General features: G+C 39.5%; 2 protein-coding genes across 3 annotated transcripts in view; one reads left to right on the top strand and one right to left on the bottom strand.

Annotated features, from left to right (window-relative positions):
- The window catches only part of LOC133538437 (phenazine biosynthesis-like domain-containing protein), a 20,466-nt gene extending 9,250 nt beyond the window's left edge, over positions 1-11,216 (top strand). Inside the window, exons 2-9 of one of the 2 annotated variants that reach the window (XM_061880080.1) lie at positions 3,007-3,105; positions 3,188-3,297; positions 5,775-5,804; positions 5,857-5,945; positions 6,029-6,120; positions 6,279-6,362; positions 9,357-9,419; positions 9,492-11,216. In XM_061880080.1, the coding sequence (XP_061736064.1) occupies positions 3,007-3,105; positions 3,188-3,297; positions 5,775-5,804; positions 5,857-5,945; positions 6,029-6,120; positions 6,279-6,362; positions 9,357-9,419; positions 9,492-9,607 (683 nt within the window). In that variant the 3' untranslated portion in view covers positions 9,608-11,216. The remainder of the gene's footprint in view (positions 1-3,006; positions 3,106-3,187; positions 3,298-5,774; positions 5,805-5,856; positions 5,946-6,028; positions 6,121-6,278; positions 6,363-9,356; positions 9,420-9,491) is intronic. The other variant, XM_061880072.1, reaches the window with a different exon arrangement.
- dna2 (DNA replication helicase/nuclease 2) overlaps positions 9,627-13,065 on the bottom strand; it is a 30,578-nt gene continuing 27,139 nt past the window's right edge. Inside the window, exon 25 of the mRNA XM_061879985.1 lies at positions 9,627-10,248. Within this exon, the coding sequence (XP_061735969.1) occupies positions 10,195-10,248 (54 nt within the window). The 3' untranslated portion in view covers positions 9,627-10,194. The remainder of the gene's footprint in view (positions 10,249-13,065) is intronic.

Below are 13,065 nucleotides of genomic sequence, written 5' to 3'. Positions count from 1 at the left end.
GCCTTTTCCTCGCGAGGATGATGAGTAATCCTTCATGTAAACGGGAATATACCAAGACATAAAGTTAGCATCCTCATGACAGCAGACATTGCATTGTAAGTAATGTTTTGTTACGTGAGTGTTGTGTCTTTATGATTTGTAGCGAGCCGCAACAAATAAAATAATTTATGTAATACACTGAAATGCATCAAAACAAAAAATAGCAGTAAACTAGCAGATACCAGTATAATAAAACAAATGCTGTAACAACCTGCTGGAGTTGATGTTGTGTTTGTGTGAGGGTGATGTTCAATGTTCCCATAGTGACAAACGCATCACGCCTGGAAGGTGATTGATAAATAAAGAGAAAGTGTGGTTTAAGAAGTAAAAGACGCAGATTGACGTCTGTGCAGGACTAGTGAATGTTTGACAATTAAAGTTAAAAAGAGCGTCTGACTTCTTCGTCTGTACTTCTTCTGGACGCTACGCTACTATAGGGAATGAATGTCATTAGGGTAATCAAAATGATTTGCTGCACAGCTGTACATACTGTATGTTTGTGGCATTATTTGATACAGACTTTTCCGTGACTTTTTCTTTATCGTTCATTCACTTTCACCGCACTGTTTACAAATACTGCCCACTCTGATGGGTGCTGACCAGAGTTGTTTCTGTGCACCGGCTTAAATTGTGTATTAATTTGTTTGTTTTGAAGCCATAAATCGCTGAACTTGCACTTACCTATCTTACGCAAACACCTCCACTGTTATCTTGACTAAACCTCTCCTGTAACATATGCTGCGTCTACACAAGTCACAAGTAATACATAAAAACATTATGTGATCACATTGCACAGCAGCAGCAGGGTGCCCAAAACATTTGTACCGGGCTACACAGTAATTAAGTTCAGATTTGTAATTATGCCTTCAAAAAACACTGAAACGAGGTGGAAATTTCTGCATTTGTTATGGATAAAAACAACGGTAATGCCATTTTAAAACCTTACAAAAACCGTATTTAAGAAATGTTGATAGTTTTAAACATATTAAATTTGAATAATTGGATGATAGGCTTTTTAATACACTACAGTTGCTCTGATAAATAATGTAAATACATAATAAATAAATAAAATTATAATAAATGTTATTTTTTAAAACAACTATTTAATGTAATCTGCATTAAAAAAATCACACTATTTTCATTTAAATATGTCTACTAATAAAAAAATGTATATAAGGTTGTGCCTTGTTTATTGCTGTTGATTGGTTCCGACCTTTTACATATGTTTCAACATTATGAGAGCCCTCTAGATATGACATTTGTATTTTTTAAATACAATAGAGTATGTTTGGGAATACAGTAATCCCTTGTACATTGCTGTTGATTTGTTACAGACATGACCGCAATAAATTAATTTCGGCAAAGTACAACTCATTCATTATACATCAAAAAGTTGCATAGCTAAAGCGTGCAAATATGTTTGCCTTCCAAATCAGGGGCCTTCAACGTTTTCCAGGCCAAGGACACCCAAACTGATAGAAAAATGGAGCTGGGAACCCCTTCTTATGTATGAAATATAAAGAAATACCTTAAAGAAATTTCACAACTTTCCTGCAGTACCTCTGCAGACCCCTATGGGTCGCTAACGTCCTGTTGAAGACATCCATTCTACATGAAATTGTCAACATTATTGTCAGTTTCAAACACTGATGACATCTATTAATCAGACAAGAAACAAAGAATCATGCAGAGACAGAGTTCAATTTAGCTCATGAGGAGACACGTATTTCAGGCTGTATTCTAGTTACAGATCCAAACGACGTTCTAAAAAATAAAGCCCGCGCACCTCCTCTATTTATTAGGAAAGTCCCTATTACATCACTGTAGCTGAGGGAAGGGGGTAAACTCAACAACTCCAGTTAGACACAATATATGATTATACAACAATGCAAAAATGTTGACACTTGGTTCTATCGCCCAGTCTGCTTTGTCTGGTCCCGGAACCCAATATTCGGCCTTGGTAGTCAGCAGGCCGAGTCTGGACAAAACACTGATTAAAAAGAGGCTACCAATCTCATGGATTGCTATCCATCCGTCCATCCATCCATTTCTACCGCTTATTGCCTTTGAGGTCGCGGGGGGGCGCTGGTGCCTATCTCAGCTACAATCGGGCGGAAGGCGGGGTACACCCTGGACAAGTCGCCACCTCATCGCAGGGCCAACACAGATAGACAGACAACATTCACACTCACATTCATACACTCGGGCCAATTTAGTGTTGCCAATCAACCTATCCCCAGGTGCATGTCTTTGGAGGTGGGAGGAAGCCGGAGGGAACCCACATAGTCACAGGGAGAACATGCAAACTCCACACAGAAAGATCCCGAGCCCGGGATTGAACCCAGGACTACTCACGACCTTCGTATTGTGAGGCAGACGCACTAACCCCTCCTCCACCGTGCTGCCACCTCTTGGATTGCTAGCTTTGCACAAATACAGAAATACCACTTCAGCACAAATTGACAATACTTTATAGTAACGGCCCTTAAGCATAAAGTTATAATGATAATAAATACATAGTTATTTGAACAATTATGAGCCTTTTAGACATCAAATAACACCCTGAAATCAACTTTACACTCTTTTATTGCATTACAGTATTTCTGCCTGAGGCTGAGCCAATCAGTGGCCACAATACTGAACAACACAATTAGTTTTGTCTAGTCTATTGGCCAATACTGTTGTATTTTGGTTAATATAGCCAGTTTTATGCTTGAAAATGTTTAATTCATGAGGCCAACAATTGTACGCTTAAAATATACATTGCGATATTTGAAGTATTGGTGTGGCGAGGGACGACAGTATTTACATGGTGGAATTTATTTACCTAGGAAAGTATTACTCATTTGTAAATGTAACCCCTGAAAAGCATTGCAGGGCAAGCATTTTTTTAAAGAACTTAAATTCTTGTATTTTTTAAACATTCCTTTATTTTCCGATATTCATCAAAAATTTCTTATTGGCCAGGTTCCAAGTTCCGCCTTCGTTGGTTCACACCGACCACTGAGGTCAACCTGTGTGGTCACGCTACTCTGGCCTCTGCTGCTGTGCTCTTTCACCAGAAAAGTAAGCCACTTTTTAAACATTGTGCATCAAACGTGAACTTTTTAAACATTAACGTTCTTTGCTTTTTTTTTTTACTGTTCAGAAAATGTGAATTCTGCTGTAGTGTTTGAGACCAAAAGTGGAGATCTGTCTGTTGTCCAGCAGGGAGAGGACTTGGTGATGGATTTTCCTCTCAACCCACCCACTAAGCAGGTATCTATCAAGCTGTGGCCTCAGTGTAAAATCTTCGTTAATATACTTATTATTGGACACCAATGTAACTGAATTGTTTGCATGTACAGTGGGGCAAAAAAGTATTTAGTCAGCCATCGATTGTGCAAGTTCTCCCACTTAAAATGATGACAATGATGTAATTTTCATCATAGGTACACTTCAACTGTGAGAGACAGAATGTGAAAAAAAAATCCAGGAATTCACATTGTAGGAATTTTAAAGAATTTATTTGTAAATAATGGTGGAAAATAAGTATTTGGTCAACCATTCAAAGCTCTCACTGATGGAAGGAGGTTTTGGCTCGAAATTTCACTATACATGGCCCCATTCATTCTTTCCTTTCCACGGATCAATCGTTCTGTCCCCTTAGCAGAAAAACAGCCCCAAAGCATGATGTTTCCACCCCCATGCTTCACAGTAGGTATGGTGCTATTGGGATGCAACTCCTCCAAACACGACGAGTTGAGTTTATACCAAAATGGATACATGGATGATACAGCAGAGGATTGGGAGAATGTCATGTGGTCAGATGAAACCAAAATAGAACTTTTTGGTATAAACTTAACTCGTCGTGTTTGGAGGAAGAAGAATACTGAGTTGCATTCCAAGGACACCATAACTACTGTGAAGCATGGGGGTAGAAACATCATGCTTTGGGGCTGTTTTTCTGCTAAGGGGACAGGACGATTGATCCGTCTTAAGGAAAGAATAAATGGGGCCATGTATCGTGAGATTTTGAGCCAAAACCTCCTTCCATCAGTGAGAGCTTTGAATGGTTGACCAAATACTTATTTTCCACCATAATTTACAAATAAATTCTTTAAAATTCCTACAATGTGAATTCCTGGATTTTTTTCTTCCCATTCCGTCTCTCATAGTTGAAGTGTACCTATGATGAAAATTACAGACCTCTGTCATCATTTTAAGTGGGAGAACTTGCACAATCGGTGGCTGACTAAATACTTTTTTGCCCCACTGTAATCACGTTTTTAAGAAGCCAAAGGAAGTGCCATACTTGCCTTAAACCAGCAGAGGCGTTGTTGATTCAGTCCCAAAGACTCATGTCAAGTTAAGCTACCAACGGTGACAAAATCTTTTTTATTGAGGACCACAACCCGATCATGGCTGCTTTTAAAAGGACAGTGAACATATATAAATAGAAACACATGATAGCTTTGTTGCACAATTTGAAAAGGCAAAAGTTTTTGATTATTGTGGTTTTGTTCTATTCTTGTTGTTGTTTTTGTTGTGTTTGCTGTTGTTGTTTATGTCTCTCTGTCTAATCCCCCTCTTATCCCCACAATTTCCCCCTCTGTCTTCCTTTTTTTCTCTTTCTATTCCCTCCTGCTCTGGCCCGGCTGCACCAAATGATAATATAAATACATTTAATAAAGTCAATTTCAAATAAGGCAACAAGAGAAGTATCCTCCACTTCTCTTTTGTAAAGTAAATCTGAACAGCCAATATGGGCATCTACATCAACTATATCATTTGCCTGATAAGCTGGGCAGGACAACAACAAAAAAAGTTTTTGATTATTGTATGTTTCACTAATATACTAAAGGTGAATAACTTGCTTTGAAAACATAAGTCAGGGTGACAAGCGGGTAAAGATTGTATTTTAGTAACATGCACAAACACACTTACCCAGAAAATGTTTAATTATTTCCAGCCTTTTGCCGGCCATGACATGGCGTGCCAGATAAACCGACGGCGTGTTTCTTTTAAAACAAGGTGGCGGGCCACGTAAAATGATATGGCGGACCACATAAAATAAGGTGGCGAACCACACAAAATAATGTGGCGTGCGACATAAAATAATGTGGCAGGCCACGTAAAATAATACAAAATTAAATGAAGTCTGGCCCGTGGGCCTTGAGTTTGACACGTGTATCTAGAACAGGGGTAGGGAACCTATGGCTCTGGAGCCAGATGTGGCTCTTTTGATGACTGCATCTGGCTCTCAGATAAATCTTAGCTAACATTGATTGCTTAACACGTTAAGTAATGAATAATTCCGCTTGTAGTCACGGTGGTAACATTCAAAATATAAAGCATTCTCACACATTTTAATCCATCCATCCGTTTTCCACAACACCTGTTCAAGAAGTTACATTATTGGTAAGAAGTATTTTATATATTATTGGTTAGCTTCAGAATAACAATGTTATTAAAAAGAATAAGAAACGTATTATATTCTAAAATTGTTGGTCTTACTTAAAAATGCGAGCATTTAGTTGTATTCAGTGTTAAAAAATATTAAATGGCTCTCGCGGAAATACATTTTAAAATATTTGGCTTTCATGGTTCTCTCAGCCGAAAAGGTTCCTGACCCCTGATCTAGAACAATGAAGATTATCCTATCACATTAAAAAACCGAACGTCATGATGTAACAGCAGGATGTTTTGGATGTCCTGATTAGGAAAATAAAGTGCTTGCTCTTTTCTTCATATAGGACCCAGACGATTTTAGACACCTGATCAAGGTGAGTGGAAAACCGTAACAATAGTGTGGGCTTTTATTAAGTGTTTTATCAGGTTGCAGTTGGAGATCACCCAGTGGACGATGTGTATCTTAACTCCACCACTAAAAAACTGTTACTTCGACTGGCTGACACCTGTGACAGGTTGCTATAACATTTATACTGTATTGATAAATGAATGCATATTCAATATATAAGACTTCCTAGAATGCTGCATGCGTCTCCAGGTCAGTACTCACCGGTCTAAAAGTCAATCCTGCAGCCCTTCTAAGCAGCGATGCGAGCGGGAGAATCAAAGGGCTCATCGTCACCATGAAAGGTATCTTTTGCAAGGATCTCTAAACTTGATTATGTTAATCATGCAGATCAATACAAGTTGCCGTAGTAAAGATAACACTCCATTTTCTAAAGGTTTGCAGTTGCAGTGTTTATTGTAGTGTTAAGTAATTAAAAAAATGCTTGCATGTTTGACTCAAGGACCCTCAGACAGTCATCCAAGATACGACTTCTACTCCAGATATTTTGCCCCATGGAACGGAATCCCAGAAGATCCTGTCACCGGTTTGGATTCTTTCTACTAAAATATCTTACTTTACATATCGTATTTGTCGAACCATGAAGTGCAGTTTTTCCTCAAAATCCACCTTATATTCTGGTGCGCCTTAGGTATGTATTGATTCTGGTTGTGCTTTCTGACCTTGAACCAATTGTATGTGGTACACTGTGCAATGAAAAGTGTGATCAGTAGATGGCAGTCACACATAAGAGATACTTGGGGGCTGTAGGTTGACACCTGTTCAATGTATGATGCTAGTAAGTACCGGTAAGCAAGTAAGACTAAAACTTTGATGTTTCATTGAGAATATGGAACATTACACATGGCGCTCAAAAATCTGTCAAAATGTTTTGTACGATTTTGGTAAGCTACGAAGCCGCACCGCTTGATGGATTGTTGGAGTATTATGGCTACTGTAGTCAGACGTGCTGTGCTTCATCCATCCATCGATTTTTTTACCACTTGTCCCTTTCGGGGTCGCTGGAGCCTATCTCAGCTGCATTCGGGCGGAAGGCGGGGTATACCCTGGACAAGTCAGGTGCTGTGCTGAAATCTATGTGTATAATTATTAGAGGTGGGAATCTTTGAGCACCTCAGAATTTGATTACGATTTTTAATGCGTCTTTATTGATGTACATTGATGCAGTTTTACATTTCTTTTCGATTCACTAAATAGGCGTTTATCACTTGCAACTTTTAACAACAGTGCATTTGTAACAAGCCACAGTTAAATTAATTCCCATGTGTTAAGTTTATGGAAATATATGCAAAAGGGGAACATAAATGCCCTATAATAAAAGGAGCTTGTCGGATCTCTTGGTGATTGAGGTCGCTCCCTGCAGTCAGCCAAATTGTAGAGCTCTCTGCATTACTTTATTTATAATAAATGAATTGATTTAACGTTTACGTATCGATTTTATAATCGCCAATGTCCGAATTGTGATGCTTGTAAAAATCGATTATTTTCCCCACCTCTAATTATTAGGGTGTGTGTATATAAAGACCCCAAAATGGCACATATTATCTAGTGTTTTGTTTCACCTTATCTAAAACCAACTTTTGTCAATTATTAGTATCCACTATTGTAAATTTGGGGTTCGCATAAGTCCCGAAAATATTAAAACAAACCGTAGAGGCATAGCAGAGATATTTATAAAACAGTCTTGCATTCCTCATCACCAGATTATCCATATTTGGTATAAATGTACCTGTCAGGTTCAAACACTGATGTCATCTATTAAACAAGACGAAAGGCAAGGAATCAAACAGAGATAGAATTCAATTTAGACTCAGATCTGAGGCGAGACATGGCCACTGTACTCTCTGTACAGTCCTACACCACGCTCTGACGAAAAAGGTTTACGTCTCCCCTTTTATTTAGATATTCAATGTTTACGCAACAACACATGTCACAACAGGAATGGGGTGTATGTAAACAGTCATTGTTTTCGGTCACATTGAAGACAAAAGAAGAAGATGCCTCGGGCTTGGGCTCGTCCCGGATTCAGCTTCGGCAGGTCTTTGAGGACAATAGATAACCCCTCCCGTGTCATTCCAACGTACACAGCGGAATCTTCCAAGACTTTGCTTGGTGCAACAAAGACAACTCTCATCCGTTCACTGGAAACTCAGAGTGGAAAGTTTTTTGATAATTTACATCCAATTTTTCTAACAGTACCCACAGTGCCTTGTGTGAGTCCGCAGTCAATAGGATCATTTTTCTAAATCCTCTTGTGGGGCAGACTGACGTGCATTCTCTGTTGGTGCCATTTTTTAATACAAAGTAGAATATAGTTCAAACATATGTCAGTAAACTTGCAAAGGAAGCTACAACAAAAAATGGTGATAACCAGCTGCCATGTAAATAAAACTGCCCACAAAACGGCGCATCCTGAAGAGAAAGCATATATGGGGGTCTGTAAAACATAATTTATGCAACCTTTTGACCAAATAACCACCATTACATGTTATTTAGACTACAAATAAGTATTTTAAGTGAAGAAACACATTTGTAGTGATGTGTATTTCTGATCTTGTCACCCTCTCCCGGGCAGAAGGGCAGTACGGCAGGATCAAAATGGACGTCGTATACGCTTTGCTGAAAAAAAAAAGTTGGTTTATTACAAGTGAGCGTCATTAAACAGGTCTGCAGTACCCGGAGGAGCATAAGCTAAAAAATGAAGGACTCCTAAACTGGAGAAACCAAACCACCAGTATAATATTTCTACCTTAGTTGCCTCGTGGTTAGTGTCCACACTGAGACTGGGAGGTCTTGAGTTCAAACCCTGGCTGAGTCATACTAAAGACTGTAAAAATGGGACCCATTGCCTCTCTGCTTGGCACTCAGCATCAAAGGTTGGAATTTGGGTTAAAATCGCCAAAATGATTCCCGAGTGCGTTGCACGCTGCTGCTCAATGCTCCCCTCACCTTCCAGGGAGTGAACATGGGGATGGGTCAAATGCAGTGGGCAAATTTCACCACATCCAGTGTGTGTGTGTGACAATCATTGGTATTTTAACTTTACCTCCTGTCTGTGTGTGCACTGGGTCAGGAGAGCACACCCTGACCATAAAAGGAGATGTTTGTAAGTGTCTGGAAAGACAACAGATGCAGGTCCTATCTTAGATGTTTACATCAAGCTAAACATTTAGTCTCTTCTCACGGATAGGGCCATTACCTTTACATATCAAGATCCATTTTTATTACCCTTTTCTTCCGCGAGAACTAATCCAATCCACACACAAATGTCAGTAGTAAAGGGCCCTATGTTATGTGCCCGAAGTGAAATAACTACTAGTTAATCTAGTGGTTTGCTTTCTCCAACATGAATACAACATTCACCATATGCAAAACACAATGTGAGTTAATTAAATTCAGTATGAAGATTTGTTCGACAGTGCGCCTTATGGTTTGAAAAATACGGTAAATGGAATCATATGTATCATTTACACACACCTATCCTATTTTATTGGTTATTTTTGCACATTTTGTCTTGCAGGTTCTGCACACACTGTTCTAGGGAGTTACTGGTCCAAGGAACTGGGAAAGAAGAAAATGCTTGGTCGGTGACAAAAAAGTCATGCCTATTTCGCCAAGTTGACATTTTGTTTTTCCTCCATCCTGACCTGAGCAGCGTTCCAGTGCTCCAGTCGAGGTGGTGAGCTGGGCCTGGAGGTGAAAGACAACGGCAGGATCAACATAGCAGGGAAGAGCGTCACTGTCCTGCAGGGAACGATCACACTGAAATAATCACACAGCCTGAGAAACATTGACCAATTCATCACAAGTTTTATTAGTAAGCAAGGTCACTCGCACAAGAACAAAAATGCAACACATTAAATCATAGACAAAAAGCCAAAACAAGAAAAAACAACAAAAAAAACAAGAGTTAAAATCACAAGTTAATAAATACGTTTTTTGGAATTACTACCCAAAAAATCAATGTCATCTTCGTGTCTTTATTTTGAATGTTTTTCCTAAATGAACCTCCTAAAGCATACTTCTTGTCATTCCTTTTGTTTATTAGAAAAATAATATCTATAGCTCAACTTGTCCCACTCAAATGTATTACAACATGTCTTTTTTGCAGTTGATCCATTGAATAAGACACAACACTGATCCATAATTAAGGTTTTGCGTCTTTTGTCAGTTTGAATGTTGTTATAATTACATAATAGACAAGAAAATATATTACATTACCACAAAGTTAAATTATGTTACTAAAAAACCCATAATGTTTCATCATGGAAATATTATAGCTAAATCAGTGAAGAATTACAAAAATATAATTTAATTGAGGAATGAGAGGCACTGTCAAGACATCCGGACTGCTCCTGTCACAGGAGCATCATGGGTAAGGCTTTGTGGCCTGATGGAGGTAGCTGAATAATGTGTCAAAGTAAAGGATGTGCAGTCAAAATTATTACATTCATTATTAATTCTAAATAAATGCATGATCGTAACCAGAATGTTATTTATTTTTCTTAATTAAATTCCCAATACGTATCCTTGATCAACAACTGAACACAACAACAAAATAGATTTAGTAGTCAGCTTTTAATTGAATTGTTTTATAGGATGTGGAAATCTCACTCTAGTGATCTGAATTACTGTTTCTATCAAAATAATGCTGCCTGGTGGTGTGAATGTTGCTCGACAGCTAATGAGAAAATTCCATGCAGGAGGAAATTGCATACGAATGCTGAAAAGCTGAAGCGAAATGCTAACAGGTACCATAGCATGCTCGCCAGATGTAACAACAAATATGACTCATAGGTGGCTACCTGAAAATTGAGAAAAAAAAAATGCGAGCATGCTAATAGTTAACGTGTTTCAACTGCCAAATTATAAGACTCTAAGCCTAAGGCATATAACTGCATAATGAGTTTAAAAAAACAAAACTAGCATGCTAACGTAAGCATGCTAACATTTAATATGTCAAGTAATAACTTGTATGACTCGGAGGCATACCTGCAAAATAGCATGTTAACAGTCAACATGTGTCAGCTGCCACATTGTATGACACTAAGGCAGTGATTACACGATTGAAGTACAGTGTTTTATTTTCTTATTTTCAAGCAGTGTTACTGTTCAAACTGCGTGTAATGCTACAGTGGCCCCAAAATATTAAATATACTTGTTAAATAAAACCTCTGCCTTGTCCTTGATGAATAATTACGCTTACTATGCTACTGTAAGGGCTTCACGGTGGCAGAGGGGTTAGTGCGTCTGCCTCACAATATGAAGGTCCTGAGTAGTCAGGGTTCAATCCCGGGCTCGGGATTTTTCTGTGTGGAGTTTGCATGTTCTCCCCGTGAATGCGTGGGTTCCCTCAGGGTACTCCGGCTTCCTCCCACCTCCAAAGACATGCACCTGGGGATGTGTGTGAATATGAGTGTGAATGTTGTCTGTCTATCTGTGTTGGCGACTTGTTCAGGGTGTACCCACCTTCCGTCCGATTGTAGCTGAGATAGGCACCAGCGCCCCCTGCCACCCCAAAGGGAATAAGCGGTAGAAAATGGATGGATGGATGGATGCTACTGTAGGTCATTATTGTGGTACTTGGTAAAAAAAAAAAAATTGGAGAAACACAGCCACTAAGGCATCCATCGATCCATCTTCCACCGCTTGTCCCTCACGGGGTTACAGGGGGTGCTGGGGCCTATCTCAGCTGCATTCGGGCGGAAGGCGGCATACACACCGGACAAGTCGCCACCTCATCGCAGAGCCAACACAGAAAGACAGACAACATTCACACTCACATTCACACACTAGGGCCAATGTAATGATGCCAATCAACCTATCCCCAGGTGCATGTCTTTGGAGGTGGGAGGAAGCCGGAGTACCCGGAGGGAACCCACACATTCACGGGGAGGACATGCAAACTCCACACAGAAAGACCCTCTCAATGTGAAGCATAAGCATGAACCCCTGTGTCACCGTGCTGCCCCGACTAAGGCATATAGTTGCACAATTATTTTAAAATGTTAACATTAACACACTAACAATAGCATGCTAACAATTAACATGTGTCAATTACCAACTTGTGTATACCTGCAAAATGAGCTTAAATAAAGGTAGCATGCTTACCGATTAACATACAACTAAAGAATATAACTGCAGATTGAGAAAAAAAAAAAACTAGCATGCTAAAGTAAACATGCTAACAATTAACATGTGTCAAGTACCAACTTGTATGACTCGGAGGTGTATACCTGCAAATTTAGCTAAAAAAGCTGCTATACTAACAGTTAACAAGTCTCAATTGTCAAATTATTTGAATTTAAGGCATATAAAATTAACTAACATTAACCTGCTAACAGTCAACGTGTCAAAGTACCCACATAAATGACTGAAATTAAAAGAAAAAGTTCCCTAAAAAAAGCTGCCATATTAATATCAACATGCTTGCGGTTAGCACACATGAAGTCTTAAAATATATGACTGAGGTAAGAAGTTAGCATGCTGACATTAGCAAAGAGCAGTTTGACTTTGGAACACTTCGATTCAGTTGACGAGATGTGGAAGTAGTAACACTTTTCAATAGAGAATATAAGTGTTACAGAAAAATGGGAAACAGATCATTTTTCAGGTATGAACATATAAATCGCCCGATTGTCCTGAATAAAAGGAATGTTTTGATGGTGGAATGGTTGAAATCGGTTGAAAAATGTGGGTGAAAAATATGCTAAATAAACGACGCCCCTGCTTATTATGCTCAAGAATGCTGTTTCCATCCATCCATCCATCCATTTTCTACCGCTTGTCCGTCTCGGGGTCACGAGGGGTGCTGGAGCCTATCTCAGCTGCATTCGGGCAGAAGGCGGGGTACACCCTGGACAAGTCACCACCTCATCGCAGGGCCAACACAGATAGACAGACAACATTCACACTCACATTCACACACTCGGGCCAATTTAGTGTTGCCAATCAACCTATCCCCAGCTGCATGTCTTTGGAGGTGGGAGGAAGCCGGAGTACCCGGAGGGAACCCACACAGTCATGGGGAGAACATGCAAACTCCACACAGAAAGATCCTGAGCCCAGGATCAAACCCAGGACCTTCGTGAGGCACATGCACTAAACCCTGTTCCATCGTGCTGATCCCATGCATTTCAATAAGCGCTGAAGTTGCTCCAATTTAAGTTTTTCAAACTGCCTGATGCAGCACAGGGGGGCAGAGTGGTTTCATTTCTGTTTCTATGGTA

Source organism: Nerophis ophidion, linkage group LG02 (assembly GCF_033978795.1).
Source record: "Nerophis ophidion isolate RoL-2023_Sa linkage group LG02, RoL_Noph_v1.0, whole genome shotgun sequence".
NCBI lineage: Eukaryota > Metazoa > Chordata > Actinopteri > Syngnathiformes > Syngnathidae > Nerophis > Nerophis ophidion.
The sequence above is the reverse complement of the archived record's forward strand: the minus strand, read 5'-3'. Positions and strand labels throughout refer to the sequence as shown.